Source organism: Tauraco erythrolophus, chromosome W, assembly GCF_009769465.1.
Source record: "Tauraco erythrolophus isolate bTauEry1 chromosome W, bTauEry1.pri, whole genome shotgun sequence".
Taxonomy (NCBI): Eukaryota; Metazoa; Chordata; class Aves; order Musophagiformes; family Musophagidae; genus Tauraco; species Tauraco erythrolophus.
Genome location: NC_141497.1, coordinates 28,974,825 through 28,993,474, shown reverse-complemented (window position 1 = coordinate 28,993,474; position 18,650 = coordinate 28,974,825). Strand labels below are relative to the sequence as shown.

At 39.3% G+C, this 18,650-nt stretch overlaps 1 protein-coding gene across 1 annotated transcript; it reads right to left on the bottom strand.

Moving 5' to 3' along the window:
* Window positions 1-708: 708 nt before the first annotated feature.
* Window positions 709-11,679, bottom strand: LOC147526294 (adenomatous polyposis coli protein-like). Its single transcript, XM_086630130.1, is given in 9 exon segments — window positions 709-1,256; window positions 1,259-1,707; window positions 1,709-1,936; window positions 1,938-5,306; window positions 5,308-6,666; window positions 6,668-7,237; window positions 7,740-7,954; window positions 8,704-8,820; window positions 11,317-11,679. Coding segments are annotated over 9 exon segments (7,218 nt in total).
* Window positions 11,680-18,650: the final 6,971 nt, after the last annotated feature.

The window sequence follows — 18,650 nt, the reverse complement described above, 5'->3', positions numbered from 1 at the left end:
CTCAGTCCTTTTATTATATATTTCTCTTCTCCATTTCACTGGAGAAGGAGTGAGAGAGCGGTCGTGTGGAGTTTAGTTGCCAGATCGGCCTAAACCATGACACTATGCACATTATGTGACCACAGAAGTGTTAATCATTAATTCAGAAAATGAACCATCAGTTCTATTCATGCAGAAAAGCAGGCTGGGAAAGTTTTTTCAGCAGAAAACATAGTACTGTGAATTTCACAGACACATGATTAATTATTGTGTTAGGACTCACTAAAACTGAGTTACTTTTTTGCATAAATAATACCAATTCTTTACTGATGTAGTTTAGTCAGTCTGTAATCCATAAACAATTGATAAAGCAATATGACTATCATCTCTATCTGTAACGCTCATGATTTCAAGATAAGCAATGTTTAAAGGATTATGGGATGGGATGCTAATTAAATATGATAAACATATTGTAAAAATATAGTTGCATTAGCAATTTTATTCTGAGCTGTCGATTAGGCATTCCTCCAAAGTATTACCGGTGAAGGCAAAGTATGCTATCAAATATGACTTGTAGAACAAGGACCCTCGAACAAGAATCAAACCTATTTACAAAAGATAAAAACAACAAATAAACCCAACACCCAGTCTTTTAAAGTTTCATTTGAAACAAAATTTCTAAATAGGTGCTGTATATAGTACATCAATTGCATTTATTTTTTTATGTACTTAAACAGAAGTCACCAGGTAAGAGCCAGAATGGTGTTTAGGACTCTGAGTTCCACTGGAGTCTGTATTTTCAGTCTTTGAGCCACGTTTCTTTGTGCTGTTATTTATTGGCGTTGGTATTTGTGATGGCCGAGCAGAACTGTTGCCCACACTACTCTTCCTGGGACTTGGACTGTAGTTGAAAGGAGTCACTCTTGCTGCAACAGTACCACTGGAGGAGTTATGTTTGCTTGAGCTACTGGAACTGAATGGTGTATGCTCACTAACAGTACTTTCATTATTTTCTGGTGCAGGAACAGGATTATTCTGTATAGGTTTTGCTTTAATTTCTTTCTTGTCTGGACTGTCTATCTGAAAGAAAGAGTTTGGATAATTTTCTAAACAAATGGTACAAACAGGAATATTTCCATTCCCTGGATTTTGTTTTTCATTAATCTCTTTAGAGTCTTTATCATTCACACTCCCTTTCTCTGAAACACTGTCAATAACAGGGAGAGTATTTCCAGTTGGAGATCTTCCAGATCTAGGATTATTAATAGGGCAGTCTCTATTCTCACCCACACATCCTCTGTCTTAGAAACAGCTGGTGCCATCTGATAAATTAGAGTTTTGGAATCAGAGTCATTTGTTGCACCTGAGGAAGAATACTGAGGGTCATTCATTATTTGAGGAATTCCATTTTCTTTTACTTTTCTCCAAGTACCTTTAGCTGGTGCTTGACTTACTTTACTTTGTTTGTGTCTAGAAACAAAATTTCCGTGTTGTTTTTCATCTTCACTTTTTGCCTTTTCACTAGATTCTGAAGAAGCCGACAAAATTGACGAAGAACTTCCAGTTCTTCGCCAAATGCTTACACGAGGAAGTGATGAGGAATGCTTACTATGTTCACGCTTCCATGTTCCTGATCTATTGATTGGCAATCTAGATGGACTCTCAGAATGAGAACGAGCTATGTCATGATGTTTTGCTGGTCTCTCATCATATTCTACAGAAGGACTCATTAGGGGGTAAATTTTGCCAACCACTAGTCTGGGCAGTTAAATGAGTGGATAAAGACATATCAGGAAGAGATGGACTTAAAACTGGAGTCTGTATTTGGGATCTAGTGGGAGAGCCTGGCCTGTAAGGTGACAGAGATTCGAATGAAGCAGACTCTTCTAATTTCTGTCTTAGAGTTGGACTTGAAGCTTCTTTAATAAAAGTTGACTGACGAACCAGAACAGGTCTTAGATCTATCACATTCACTTCCACTAGATTTTGTGTATGACATTCTGGATAGTTCAGCCTTTTTGTTTGATCCACCACTATTGAGAATTTGGTTTAATCCTTTTGAACCAGACTCACTTCTGGGAATGCCACTGGTACTCTTAAGTGAGGCAGTTTGCTTTGTAAGGTTTTGCTGGCTCATCTGCCTGCCTGGTGCTGTATATAACATTCTTCCTGAACTTGAAGATTTAGTTGAAGCTTTACTAGGAGATGATGTCCTTGGCAACTGAGACAGTTTATTGGGAGGACTTATACCATTTCTTCCTGGGGAAATTGAGTTTCGACCTGGAGGTTGCAGAGGCCTGCTTAATGGCTGTTGTTGATGTCTAGAAGGAGTGGAGTTTCTAGATCCTGATCTAGAAGGTCCTTTACTTGATCCACTCTGTTGAGATGGTTGCCTAGTTACAGGAGCTGACTCAGGTTTCACTGATGACTTGACTCCTCTTGGAGAACTAACAGAACTGTGGCCTTCACTGAGACTCTTGGAGTTTGTATTTTTTAGTGGGGGACCTTTTTTGGAAACAGGACTAGTACTTGAGGAACTATTTTGAACTCCTGGAATATGAATCATTGTCCTACCACATGAAATTGAAGTCATACTTGTTTGCTGTGATTGCTTTAACTGGCTTGAAACTTCTGAATTGGAGTGAGCTTTTCCTGTAATTATACTTTTATATACTTTTTTTCCTCCTTTGATTCTCTTATTTTCAGATTCTACTTCTTTAGACTCCAATGTACTCTTCTCCCCTGGCTTAAGAATTCTTGGGCCTTTATTACTAGTAAAAGGCTTTTCTTCGTTGTCTGGGGTAAGATGAAATGGTGACCCTAGAGAAATATCAGATTTTAATGAAAGGATAGAGTCAGAGTCTGATGAAGCTTGTCTAGTCAGTGATGCAGCAGCTGCAGCTTGATGCAAGCTACTAACTATAGAATTTGCACCTTCTTGTATAGCTTTCCAATCAAAGTTCTCTGAATCAGGTGAGAAATCATGTTCTGAATCCAGCCTCTGAATCTCTCTCAAATCCAGTGTTAAATCTTCTGCCAATATATCATCCATATTTCTGGAATTATTTTTTTCACTTTCACTCTTTACTTCTGAGTTTTTTTTCTTTTTAGGCATAGCAGAACTAATGCATTCCTGCAACAGATCATCTTCTGAATCAATACTAAGAGAACTCAGAGAGCTGTTTCTAGAGAAACATACAGGAGTATCTTCAACATGAAATGATTTAGGTGCGTAACCAGAAGCCTGTGGTCTATTTGATTCTATCCGTGAATCAGGAGCCTCAGTTTGTTTTGCAGGTTCACTTTCTTTGTAGTTTTCTTGATCAATATCACTGAGGGAACTAAGAGATGAATTGCGAGAAAAACATACAGGTGTGTTTTCGATAGTAAAATTCTGCATTTTCTCATCTGTAGCTGCTCCTCTGTCTGGAATATCTTTAGTTGACTGAGAGAAAGTTTTAGGTTGGCTTCTGCCTGTTGGACATTTTTGACAGACTTGTGTCCTATTACTTGGTTGCTGATTTGAAGACTGTTCTGTATTAGTGCAGTCTTCAGTTTCTGTTTCCTTTGCTTTTTCTTTTTGCAATTCTGCCTTCTCCCTTGAAACGTCATCATCATCATCAAAATCTAAAGAACTTAGGGAATCATTCCGTGAAAAACAATAAGGAGTTCCCTCAATAGGTGAGTAATGATGAGTGGAATCAAATGCAAAGCTTCCTTTTCCACACTCTTCATTATTTGGAAGTTTGTCATTAAAATATCTTGAATTATTTTTAAGATTCTGTTTCTTTGTGTCTCTGTTCTCTGAATATCTTGTTTCATTATTAATATAGCTTTTAGGCTCTGTGGTTTTTCTTACACGTGCTCTATATTCATTATTTTGGGGAATGGGCTTTACTGGTGATATTGGCTTCTTTTTATCACATTCTGACTGATTTTTGTTACTTACAGATAAAGATACTTGTTGAATTTGATCCATTATCTTCTTCACTCTGAAAGGTTTGTTATTTTTTCCTTTTGGCATAGCTGAGTTAATACATTCGGCCAGAATATCACCCTCTTCTGTTTTGTCATCATCCAGTCCTGGGGCAGTCCTAGTTGAGCTTTTTGCCTTCTGAGAGTCATCTGTACTTATACCTTCTGTAGGAATAGTGTCTCTCTTTTCAAACTCCCCTGACTCTGCCCTTGTACCCACATTCTCTACATTGACCAACTCGTTCGGTAGTGATTCTATTGTGAGGTCACTCAAAGATGTAGCTGTTGAAAAAAATATTGGTGTATCCTCAACAAAATATACTCCTGATATATCATCTCCAGGTGTAAAACTCACACGCTTTTGGGATTGCAATCCAGTTTGTGAAGGCAAAAGTTTGTAATCTGGCAGTTGGCTTGGCTTTCTGGTTATAGGAGGAGGTATTTTTGAAGCAGATGCTTGAGAAGGCTTTTTGGCTTTACGTGAATATTTTGTTGGCATTGCAGAAATAATACATTCTTCCAATATTTCAATATCATCGTCATGGGAATAATCCATAATGTTTTTTTCTGCTTCAGTAGGCTTCTCCACTTTCTTCTCTTGGTTATCCTTTGTATCATCTGGCTGTTCAGGTTTTGCTTCATTTCCATGTTCATTTTCATGTACGGGAGGCATTATTCTTAACTCTACATCTTTTTGTATAAACGGTTCATCAAGACTCAGACCACTTAGGCTAGAAGAGCAAGAAAATCCATCTGGTGTACTTTCTGTGGCAAAATGTAATAACGTATCAGCATCTGACAATACTCTTTGAACAGCTTCATTTATAGCTACCTGTCTAGGACCAGACTCTCTCTTTTCTGCATTAGATACTTTGCCTTTAGCTACTTCCCTCTTTACTTGAGCTCCTTGAGCAGGAGGTGGAGTTTTACTTTTGCTTGGAGGCATTGTTTGTCCAGGGCTGTCTGGAAGATCACTGGGACTTATAATATCACTTACCATTCCACTGCAAGGCTCACTTTGAACTGAACTAGCAATTGAACGACTTTCAAAACTATCCAGGGAACTTATAGAAGTACATCTGCTAAACATGAGTGGAGTCTCCTGCACATAATGTTCTGGTGGACTTTTAGGAGTGTGTGCACCACTCTTTGAGGGAGATTTAGCACCTGAAGAAAATTCAACAGCTTTATGTCTAGAAGAGTCAGAAGGACATAAACTAGGAGTCTGAAATCTACTAGATTTTGTTCTGATGTGCTGAGATGCTGATGCAACTTCACTTACTGCACCTTCTGTAGTCAGAATCCCATTGTTTTCCTTTAGTTCTGCTATCTGTAATGTGTTATTAGCATCTGTCACGTGTGGATTGATCACGTCCTATTTCATCTTCGGCTGATGACAAAGATGACAAAGAGCTACACCTTGAAAAGCATATTGGTGTATCTTCCACGCAGTAAGTTTGTATAGTTTCCTGATTAATAGAGGAAGTCTTACAGGAGGCAGTCTTTTGAGCATGACTGCTTCTACTCTGTGCAGAACTTGGGTGAAGCTGATTCTGTCTCTCTGAACTACCTAAAGGGGTTATGTTCCCACAGCTTGAGGAAATATGGTCAGTTTTAGTACTTTGCACTGATAAACTGTTTGAAAAAGTAAAAGATGGCTTCTGAGATGAGGGAGGAACTTCTGTTGAATATTTTAGACTATAATCAATAGGCTGATCAACATGATGTTCCTCTTCACTGTACTTTATGCTATAATTGGTTGTTCTGTCTTCTTCCTCTTTGTGTTGTTCCTCCTCAGAGTAACATTCACTATAGTTGATTGGCTTATCATTGTCATAATCATCAACCTGGCACAAGGATTGGTTTACTTTCTGATTCATTCCAAGAGTTGAGCCTACTCTGTTCTGTTCTGAACCATTGGATCCTCTTGATCTAAAAGAAGAAACACACTCTTGCTGTCCAAAAGGTGACTGATATTTCATGCACTTATCTCCACTTTTGGTGTACATGGAATAAGTTGCATTTTGACTCCTTAACTGCCTTTGTTCATTTTGTTTTATTTCATCATCTATTATATGCTTAGGTCTTGCCCATTTTTCATTCTGAGAGGAACTTTGCCTTCCAGAATTTAATTGTTCATCCGAATATGTAAGACTATAATTAATCGAAGTGTCTAGCTCTTCATCATTGTCATCCATATGATTCGCACTATGTATCTTATGTGCCAAGTCAGGTGGGTATTGACCATAACTACGAAATTTACTTTCATCATCTTCTGAGTAAGATTCAATGGAAGGTTTAATTTGACCTCTTTTACCATAGCCATCACTGCTGCTGACACTATTTAAACTATCATTTGAAGCTCTCTTGTATTCCATTTTTGTATAAAGCATAGGACATGTCCTGTTCGAATTCTCAGATTTAGGAAAGTATGTATTTGAGTGAGTATGGGCAGCAGTTGTTTTTCTTGGGACATTTCTGTCTTCTGTCAAACAGTGCATTTCAGAAGTGGAACAAGAATTTCTGTCTTCTTGTGGAACATGCATGCTTGTTACTTCTTCCATAACTTTGGCAATCTGAGCTGCAGCAGTAATCTGCATTTCTATTCTCTTAGAGGGGTTCCCAGTATTCTCTGTAGCTGGATGATAGCTATTTAAACCTACTGCTCCATCTCTATCAAGACTTTTGTCTTTCTCAAATTGAGAGTTTTCTGTTTCCTCTACTAGAGGAAGAGGAGCCAGACAATACTGTAGCATTTAAATATGGTGAAAGTATAGTCATATGGCCAGTATTAAAACTCTCTGATTTGCAAATACCATCATCATGTCGAATGGAATCCAAAACATACTCATTGTATATATTTTGCTTATGTCTCTGCTTATTATGGTGAGATGCTTTTGGGCTTAAATTATCTATGTTGTCAAAAGTCTCTGATAAATGCTGAGCATCTAATTCTGCTTCCAGTGCCTTTTGTTTTCTAACATGAAGACATGGTAAGCTTGATCCTGGAGATATAATGTTGGCATCTTTATATTTTGCTGGCCTATTTGCCATCAGGTTTCTTAGAGCTGCAGCACTGCCCATTGCTATCATTTTGTGTTTTGAGTGAATTAGATTTTTGAGCATGCTCACTGCTCCCATGTCCCACAGTGCCTCCTGATCTTTTGCATTTCGTGCAGAAAGATTCCACAGGGTCCCACATGCATTACTGACTATTGTCAAACTGTGTGATTTCAAATGCTGTAACAAGGTTTTTAAGCAGCTATTCTCTCGCAAGATTTGCCTGGTGTTGAGTGATCGAAAACAAAAATCAGTAATTGGCATTTCAAAAGGATAAGATACAAAGCAAAACAAAAACCTATTATTCTATAGGCAAGTTTGACCCATAGTAAGGATAATTATTAATTCTTCAGTGCAAATTTATCTTATTTTTTCCTCAAATTTCCATCTGAATGTTAACCAAATCCTATACAAATATGAACAGTTTCCTTCCACACTATCCTCTCCATATAAACCATTCCAGGTGGTTTCCTATGGCTGGTAACAACATGAATTTCCTCTCTCTTTCTAGGAAAAGCTTTTAGTACAATTCATCATTTAACGAGCAGCAAATATGTCATTCCTTTTGTATATTTCTGTTATCTAAATTAAATACTTGCCTTATCAAATTCATTAAAAAATAAATGTTTAATTAATATACTTAAAACATGCATTCATATTAAGACTTGGTCATACAAACTTTTGGTACCACTACTGATTCTCAGAAAAATAAAAAGTATATTCACCTGTGGTCCTCATTAGTAGCAATTAAGCTAGAAATATTTCTTAATATTCCTCCTCCACTTTCTATGATGGCTAAAGTGTTTGTTTGGCTCCGGTATGTCAGTGTACCAACTAGAAATGCAAGAGCACCATCAACAGCACATATATCACCTTTGTTCTCAGTACAGTGTGCTGACAAATTCCATAAGGCGCTCAAATTGCTTTTTAGGGTGGATTCCTAGGAGAATAATAAAACGACAGAATTAGAGAGTTTTCAACTATTGGTCATAAGCCCTCAGAAGTATGTAAGTTAGCTTCAAGGAGATAGTGACAAACTTGTTTTCTAGCTCTTGTGGATGCAAAGATAGCTTTGAAAATGTGAACCAAGAATAACCTAAATAAATAATTCCTGCTGAACCTGCACACAGTCTAAAAATACAGCTCAGAGACACAAACTGCCTCACTTATAGGCAAGCAGCAGTACTTTTGTTTCTCTCTCCTTCCCTCAGCTACAGATTTGCTATTGCTTGCCAGAAAGTTTCAGAAGTATGCACCACAATACTTGTCAGCTGCCATAACAGTAAAAAGTTTGTAGATTAGCTGACAGGGGACACTGGGATGGAATATAATCCTGTTGGGATATCAAGTAGACATCTCTAGAATGACAAATTCACAAAATCAGAAGATGGTTTTATTAAAACTGCAAAATTATAAAAAAGGCTATTGGAACAGCACAGCTCATGAAACTGAAGAGTGAAAGTTATCAACCCTTGTAAAAACAATTACAGAAACATTAGTAGTTCTCAGATGTCATTGCTACATTGTGATCTGTTGCCCAGTTAACTCAAAACAATTATCTTCAAAGGAAAGTACCTGAAACACCGCGAATATTTGACTGCTTGTGTCAAAAAAGGATAATATTTGTATTTTGTTTAAAATTAATGCAATCTCTCAGAAATTTATCTCATAATCATTTATATATGATACCTTCTTAACTTCTAAAGCACATTCCATCAATGCTTTCACACTTCCAACTTCACGTAGAGTCTTTTTACTGTTTATATCTGCTCGCCAGGACAAGTTCCTCAAAACGCTTGCAATGACCTGCAAAACATGAGAGAAAAATAACATATCTCAAAATAGCTACTCCTTTAGTAGGTTATCAACGTTTCCTCCTGGATTTCTGGAACATTATAAATTTCATTAACAGTGGCAATGTTCAGCTGCTGAACTAGCTTTTTTGGTGAAATTCACTTTTTGTTCTATTGCCAGCTAGTCTGTCCTAAGATTTCAGTATGATTTTTGATCAAAGGTATTGGCTTTTGTGTATAAAATAAGTAAAAATTTGAAAGCAGGTTCCTTGCTTTCCACAGTGGCTGAAAAATTGGACCAAAACCTCAGATTTGTGCTCTACTCTGATGTCTGCTGTAGACTTATTATGCAGTCTCAGGAGAGAGATTTATATAATCTTTTTTTCTCAGCTTTTCCACTTGTAAAGTAGGACAATCATACTAACCTGTCCCTCAGAGGTATGGTATGATTACCTTTATTAATATTTATCAAACTCTTTGAATACACTGTGTCTTTTATAATCAGAATAGTTATCTGTCGAAGATGGGCAGCCATTCAGCCTAGGTTCTTCTGCTTGGCAGTAGCTAGACTGAGATGCTTCAAAGTAAAGTGCAACTGTCAAGACAGTGGACAGTCATTAAATATTTAACTCCATCCATTTATGGGTAGCTGTAAGCATGTATATCCCTCATAAAAATATATTTGATAGAATACTGATATCTACGAATGTTCTCATTGTCACAAAAGTGTATAACCTTGATGATAGGTTATGTGATAAAACTCATCTGCACACACACAAAGGAGCTCAGAGAAGCAATGGCAGGTGGAGAACCCAAAGAATGCCCTGCCCCAGCTCCTCCCAGGCCCACCACAGGAGTCAGCAGCCCAGTACAGGCCCATCTCCAGAAGCCCAGAGGAGCACAGGGATGCACAATGGCAGGCAGAAACTCAAATTAAGGACTCAAAGGAAGGGACTCCATGTCCAGGACACTCCCAAGGCTGTCCCAGGAGAGCCATCAGCCCTGTTATCCAAGTGTGAAACCCATCAAGCACTCTCTGAAACACCTTTCAGACTGAGAGGAGTTACTGCCCTGGGGTAAAGGACACATTATGGGATGCAAGGGAAGAGCATTTCAGGATTGCACAGGACTTATTATGGGATGTTTAGAGGAGGAACCAAAGGAGGAGAAAAGGAGACATCTAGGTGATCTGGGGAGAAACAAGTGTAGGAAAAGAGAGAAATTATCGGATAAGAGGGGCTAGTTGCATATAAATAGTTTGCTGGTTGTATGCTTGTCTGGCTACATCCTGCACTTGATCTGTCTTATACATCTTCTTCTTCCTGCATCTGTCCTATCTTATTAAATCCTTTCTAACTCTAACTTTCTAACTGCCTGGGTGAGGGTTATAGGGGCCCATGTGTCTGTGGTGACAGTAACAGGAGCAAGTGCAGGTGTGCAAATGAGTGTGTGAGCACTAACAAATATCAAGTTGGACTAGCTAGTGAATAGGTGAAGTGGCCTGGGAGCAAGGGGATGAGTGGATCTCTAAGGGCCAGCTCTGTGTGTGAGAGCACCTGTGTGTCTCTAAGGGCAAGAGCACAGGGAGGGTCAGCTATTTGGACTTGAAAAGTCCTGGACAGCTGTGTGTGCGTATGCGCACACGAGACACTGTCTGTACCAGCAACTGGAGTATGGCTGTGGTCTCTGGGGCTCCTATGTCCAGGTGTCAGCAACTGAGGAGACTGGGATCCAGAAGCCAGCTACTAGGCATGTTACTGATACTTAAAATTTTTGGTAATTAACGTTTGATCAATAGTTTTAATTACAAACTAGTTAGTAGTTGATTTTAATAATATAGAATTATAAGAAATCTTCTAATGAAAAGTGTGCTCGTATAGTAAACACATGCTGCTATGAAACTGCTGCTATGGAACTCTTGTATAGCCCTGTACCAGGACCAAAGGGATCGGTTAGAATCATCTAGTAAGAACATGTAGTAACATGTAGTACAAAGCACAAGTTGATTTGTAAATTGATTTATGATACCTATATAGAACTAGAGGAATGCATGTAGCTATCAAGGTCTAGATTAATGAAAATGGGGAAAGCCAACCATAACGGTTTCATAATGGTTTATGGGTACCTGCCAGGAACTGTGAACTTAAGCAAAAGGTAATTCCGGCAGGGGGAGATCGCGACCACCGAATCACAGACCACCTACCTATATTGCACCCCAGACTCATTCCTAGATGATTCTAACTTTGATGGCACAGAATCAGAAATGGGAGGAGAATATGCTAATGATTTTCGTGAATTTATATGTTTATGTATGATTTCCTAATGGATTTGCATATGTCAGCTCTATATAAGAAGTTTGACTTCGGTGCAAGCGGCGCACGCTAGGAGGAGATATCCCCCGTGCACCCGGCGCCGTAATAAAGAAGTGTCTGCTTATCTACATCCCATTGGTGTTGATAAGTTTCTTATTCCGGATTTTCGGTAACAGTTTTGGCGACCCAGATGGGACCTCGCTGAAGGAGACCGGAGGAGTCGGGGACCTGATCGGTTCCAGCCGGCACCGAGGATTTCTCGGGGACACCCATCGATCCCCGATCCATAAGGTTCTTCGCGACGTCCCCTGGATTTTGGGTAAGACACTTGTTTCTTTTGTTTCAAACGAGTGGGTTTGAGTCCCACCATTGTGAGTGGGTTTGAGTCCCACTACATAGAGGGGGTTCGAGTCCCGCCTCTGGAAAGTGGGTTCGAGTCCCCCTGCGAGTGGGTTCGAGTCCCCTCGCTGTAGCCTGCCTGTCAGTCGTGGCGAAAGCTGCGCAGGGTTGGGCAGAGGATCCTCGTGGAGTGGAAGCCTGGGCGTCTGCCCGTAAGCCATAAGCGAAAGCTATTGCAGGGTTGGACATAGCGGAGACTTGGAACCTATATGCTGGCTATAGTGTTCTATAAGTTGTGCCTCTAACGTAAGTTAGAAGTTTTCTTGTGTGCTATACTGTGGAACCGTTTATCTTGACCGAGTACTAAGGTGCTGAGTTTTGTGTTTATTGTGTTACATACTTGTGCTCAAGGTAATAAATTACAGAACTGTGTGAGTGTGACCGTGAGAGAGAGACATGCAGTTAAGCAAGAAGTGAGTGCGGGGTCCGGATTTGTGGCTCTGCTATCCCGTAAGGGGTGCAGTTGAAGAAAAACAGTGTGACAGATTTGAGTGATTATATATTGTATTAACAGTTATATCATGGCATCTAAGTTAACTCATTTGTTTAAAAGTAAAAGTATGAGTAATTTAGCTGCAAATGACAAAATTCCGAAAACTTCTCCGTTAGGATGCTTATTAGCACATTGGGGAGATATAGGAGATGATTTGTGAAAGAACAAAATGATTGAATATTGTAATCAGTGGTGGCCGTTGTATACGTTAGAAGATCAAGAAGTATGGCCTGTGAATGGTACTTTGAATTATAATACTATTTTTCAGTTAATGCTGTTTTGTAGAAGGGAAGAGAAATGGGATGAATTACCTTATGTAGATTTGTTTTTCTATTTGAGACAAAGAAAAGATTGGCAGAAAGAGTGTAAACTAGCGGATGGAAATGGTTTGATAATGGCTGTTGCTACAGGGAATAAAAAGGAGAAAAAGTGTTGTACAGTGTGTGAAATTGGGAAGGATTGTTTGAAAAAGAGGATAACTTCTGAAGTTGATGAGGGACCAGAATTAGACATATCTCCTCCTAGGAGAGAAAGAAATCGGGGTCGAGAATATCAGGAACAGATGCAAGAACCAGAAAGCAGTGGTATTGAGGATCCCGAGGAGGGTCCCTCTGAGATTGTAATTCATACTCCTGTTTCTCGGAGAACTCGACAGCAAACACACACAATAGCTCCCCTGCGGCAGGGAGTTGGCAGCAATGGGCCGGTGTATGTAAAGGTGCCTTTTTCAGTTACTGATTTGATGGCTTGGAAACAGGCAGCCGGACTTTATAGAGAGGATCCTGAAAGAGTAGGAAGAGTGGTGGATACTATAATTAGAACACAGGACCCAGACTGGAGTGATTTGCAGGTGGTCTTAGATAATTTATTGGATGATACAGAAAAGCAAATGGTATTGAAAGCAGGTAGAGCACAGGCTGAAGCGGCAGTTCTGAATGAAAATATGACTGGAACTTTAGAACAGAATTTTCCATCTGGGGATCCGCAGTGGGATCCAAATAATGTGGAGCACAGACAGAGATTGAGACGGTATCAAAAATGGATTTTGTATGGAATTAAACATGCCATGTCTAAGTCTTTGAATTGGTCTAAATTATATGAAGTAAGGCAGGACAAAAATGAATCTCCCTCAGTGTTTTTTCAGAAAGACTGAAGGAAGCTGCCAGAAAATATACTGATTTAAAGGTGGAAACTGAGGCAGCACAAATACAATTGGCTTTGATTTTTATGGGACTATCAGCACCAGACATAAGGAAGAAACTTCAGAAATTAGAGGGAGAAGACTCTAGGAGTTTGAATAAGATGATGGAAGTAGCCTGGAAGGTGTATAACAATAGAGAACAGGAGGAAAGAAAGTCTCGGGAAAGCAGGCTGCTAGCAGTCATGACAGGAACAGTGAATAGAGGACGAGGTAGAGGAAGAGGTTCAAGATTCGGTGGAAGAGGAGGATTTGTGAATGGTGGTGGCAAGAATTTTAACAATCCCCTAGGAATGAATCAGTGTGCTTTGTGCAAGGAAGAGGGACATTGGAAAAGAGACTGCCCTAGGAGGGGAAGTGCTCAGCAAGAAATAGCTAAAATCATGATGCTAGATGATTGAAGGGGACCGGAGGGGAACCCAGCTGAGCCTCTGGTTGTAATTAAGCTGGGAGAAAAAGAAGTTAAATTTTTAGTGGACACTGGAGCAACGTTTTTGGTATTAAACACCTGTAAAGGAAAAATTGGAACAAAAACGGCAAATATTATAGGGGCCACTGGGAGAGAGGAAAGCAGACCATTCCTAAAACCCCTGGATTTAAAATTTGGGAAAAAGGTAATCACTCATGAATTTTTGTATGTACCCGAATGTCCGGTACCCTTATTGGGAAGAGATTTATTGTCTAAATTAAATGCTCAGATCAGTTTTGAAGAAGGAGAGATTCTCTTAAAAATACCAGAATCAAAAACAAGTGAAATTCTGATGATCCAAGAAACAACTGAGGGACAAGAAATTCCTTCAGATGTAGATTTGGCCGTGATTCCCACAGTATGGGAAACGGATATCCCTGGCAAATCAAAACTGGCAGAGCCTGTTAAAGTAGAATTAAAAGAAGGAGCAAAACCAGTCAAATTGAAACAATATCCAATTAAACCAGAAATCAGACAGGAATTGAAGAAATTAATTGACAAATTCTTAAAGTATAAGATTTTAGAGGAATGTGAATCCGAATACAATACTCCTATCTTGCCAGTCAGAAAACCATCCGGAGAATACCGGCTGGTACAGGATTTAAGAGCAGTGAATCAAATAGTCAAAGATATTTACCCAGTAGTAGCAAACCCGTATACATTACTGACCTCGTTAAGAGAGACCTATCAGTGGTTTACAGTGCTTGATTTAAAAGATGCTTTCTTTTGTATACCCTTGGAAAAGGAAAGTAGAAAACTGTTTGCTTTTGAGTGGGAAAATCCACAGACTGGACGAAAAATGCAGTTAACGTGGACAAGACTACCCCAAGGATTCAAAAACAGTCCAACGATCTTCGGGAATCAGTTGGCGAGAGAACTCGAGATATGGAAACAAGAGAAACCAAGACCTGGACATCTACTGCTACAATATGTGGATGATATACTGATTGCTACAGAGGAAAAGTCGACCTGTATCCAGGTAACAATAGACCTTTTGAACTTTCTGGGACTAAATGGGTACAAAGTATCTAAGAAAAAGGCCCAAATAGCTTGCCAGACTGTAATAAATCTGGGCTTTGAAATTTCTAAAGGGCAGTGACCATTGGGAAAAGGTCGAAAAGAAGCTATTTGCAATATACCTGAACCAGAAAATATTCATGAACTCTGAGCATTTTTGGGAATGGCCGGGTGGTGTCGTCTTTGGATTATGAATTACGGGCTGATTGCTAAACCTTTGTACGAAGCCCAGAAGATTTCTCCTTTTGTGTGGGGACCAGATCAACGAAAAGCTTTTATTGAATTAAAACGTGCTTTGATGTCAGCACCTGCTTTAGGACTTCCAGACTTAACTAAGAACTTTCAGTTGTTTGTCCATGAGAGGCAACACCTTGCATTGGGAGTGTTGACCCAGAAGATGGGCAGCTGGAAGCGACCTGTCGGATACTTCTCCAAACAACTGGACACAGTGAGTAAAGGATGGCCAAGTTGCCTGCGAGCGGTGGCAGCAACAGTGCTGCTGATACAGGAAGCTCGCAAATTGACTTTGGGAAAGACAATAACGGTCTATGTCCCACACATGGTGATAACTGTTTTAGAACAAAAGGGGGGTCATTGGTTATCCCCAAGCCGGATGATAAAATACCAAGTGGTACTAACTGAACAGGATGATGTGATTCTAAAAACAACTAACCTGGTAAATCCTGCAGTGTTTTTAAGCTCCGCACAGGAAGAAGGACAACTGGAACATGATTGCTTGGCTACTATCGAGTATGTTTATTCCAGTCGTGAAGATTTGAAAGATGTACCACTGGAGCAACCAGACTGCGAATTGTATACAGATGGCAGCAGCTTTATGGAGCAAGGAGTCCGATACGCTGGATATGCGGTAACAACAGCCACCACAGTTGTAGAAGCCAGAGCATTGGCAAGCACCACATCTGCCCAAAAGGCAGAACTTATTGCCTTAATTCGAGCCCTAGAATTAAGTGAAAAGAAGAAAGTGAATATTTGGACTGATTCCAAGTATGCCTTTGGAGTAGTGCATGTCCATGGGGTTCTGTGGAAAGAAAGAGGATTATTGTCCTCTCAAGGATCAAACATTAAGCACCAAAATGAAATTTTACAATTGCTGCAAGCAGTTCAGAAACCAGAACAAGTAGCAATCATGCACTGTAAAGCACACCAAATTGGAAACACAAAAGAAATTGTTGGAAATAATTTAGCTGATAGAACAGCAAAGAAAGTAGAAAAGAACCAAGCGTTCCAAATGGCATTAATTCCCTCCAAAACAGTAACCCTCCCTAGGGAAAAGCCAAAGTATTCAGAAGAAGATGATAAATTAAGCCAGTTATTAAATGCTAAGAAAAACTTAGCTGGATGGTGGGTAACCCCTAGTGGACAAGTAGTGGTCCCACCCATTCTGATGAGAGAAATAATTCAAACAAAACATCAGGAATGTCACTGGGGAGTAGAAGCTTTGGTAACTTCCTTACAGAAACAAGTAGTATCAGTTAAAATGCTAGGATTAGCTAAAATGATAACTGCAAAATGTGAAATATGTTTGAAAAATAATCCAGTAATCAAGAAAAAAGTCCAAATGGGTAAATTAAAATCTGGCACAGAACCTGGAGATTATTGGCAAGTAGATTTCTCAGAATTACCTAGACAGAATGGGTACCGGTACATCCTGGTGGGGGTTGATACTTTTACAGGATGGCCTGAAGCTCTTCCCTGTCGCACCACACAAGCAAAAGAAGTAGTAAAATGGTTACTACAAGAAATAATTCCAAGATTTGGAGTTCCAATTGGAATTTCATCTGACAGAGGTCCACACTTTGTTGCTGAAGTAGTCCAAAGCATTAGCAAAGTATTAGGCATTGCCTGGGATTTACATGCATCTTGGAGGCCACAATCCAGTGGAAAAGTAGAATGAATGAATCAGACTCTAAAAAGACAAATAAGTAAAATTTGCCAAGAAACAAATTTAAAATGACCTCAAGCATTACCTTTGGCATTACTTTGAGTCAGAGTACAGCCAAAGAGTGGAACCTCTATCAGTCCTTATGAATTGTTGTATGGAAAACCTTATGAGTCCCCGGAACCAAATCCAAATATGCATGTAAAAGGAAAACAAGATGTATATAACTATTTGCTTTCTCTAGGGAAAACCTTAGCTGCAATTCGGAGTGCTGTGATTTGGAATCGACCTTTATCTTTAGACCCTCCAGTGCATGATTTCCAACCAGGAGATTATGTCTACGTAAAGACGTGGACTTCTGAACCTCTGCAAGAGCGCTGGAAGGGACCTTTCCAGATACTGTTGACAACTTTCACAGCAGTCAAGATTGCAGAATCTACAGCCTGGATACATTACACCCGAGTGAAGAAAGCACCAGCACCCTGGAAAATTGTGAATCGTGATCCAGAGACTTTGGAACTGACTCTGAGACATGTCTAATTTCTCATATCTGTTCTTAATTGTTCTTTGGATTTTATGCTGGAGGATGGTACTGGTAAAACCATGGACTGACTTGGTGAGTAGGAACAAAAGACAATTAGAAACAGAACAAGTGATTGAAATTCCCAAACAAACCTCTGAGGAAAATTTGATGTTAGGATTAATCAAAGGATTTGCCAATTTGCAGAATGTTACACAAATTACTGCTTGTTTACCAATACCAAGAGCAGTAGGTGAATCCATTCCATGGGGAATCTTAACTATGAATTTGACAAATCAGGAACATAAAAATGAGACCACTCATTGTAAACAACAGCCAGTGACACAATGGTATGAACAAGTGAAATATATTAGAAAGCAATGGAAGTCCCCGGGAAGTAAAGATGAATGTACAAAATTACTGAATTCAAACTTCGTAGACATCAGTGGAGGTTAGACAGGACTAGATACAGGATATGGTTATGGATGGTGTTCTTATGATGAACCAATAAAGAAAAATGTGAGCCGTATGATAATGGAATGGAAATGCAAAGAAAGCGTTCAAACTTCACAAAAAGAACAACTTACTTGGAAATCAATTTGGTCCATGAATATATTCTCCCAATTTCAATACATGGCAAAAACCTCTTGGTGTTTTGCGTGGGTAGGGTCAGTTTCTGGATATTGGCCAACAATAACAGATAGAGGAACTACGTCATTAGAAGAGGAAAGTTCAGTATCTTGGTGGAAATGTGACAAAGTTTACAATTGTAGTACAAGTAAAATAATACAAAAAATTCCCCCTTTAGCAGCTGCAGTGAGATATGGGTGTTTCTGTCGAGGACTCAAAAACGATCTTCAAGTAACTGGAGATTATCAAATTAAAAGGGGAACATTTATAAGCTGTAAGAAAAGTACAATCCAGAGTCCTGGACACCTGGTCTGGGCACTAAGTGATGGAACCTGGACAACACACTTACCATTAGATGGTAAAGTTAAACAAATTACCTTAGGCATGCCAACATTGTGTCCAATTTGGAAAAAGTCACCATTTAAAGGACCCCTAGAAAGTCTAAATTTAAAACTAACTAAAAAGTCTGAGACAGATGATATTTGGAACGAACCATCGACAGGACTGAAAATCAGCTGGGCTCTTGAGTCTCTTTTAAATCCTATAGCCTCATATAGAAACAGAGAATGGCTGTATCATTTAACAAGTCAAGTAGAAAAGTTAGCAAATGTTACAAAGAAAGGATTCAAAGAATTAAACATGCAATGGCAGGTAACATCTCGAATGGTACTTCAAAATAGAATGGCTTTAGACACGCTTTTACTCAAAGAACATGGAGTATGTGGATATCTCAAAGATAAACTAGACCACTGTTGTATACACATCCCAAACGTTACACAGGATGTGGAGCATGATTTGGATTTGCTAGAAAAGGTTGAGAAAGAAACAGAATCAATCCGAGAGGACATGTCAGAAGATTGGATAGGGAAAATTTTCAAAGGACTAGGCTGGAATCTAAGCTCTTG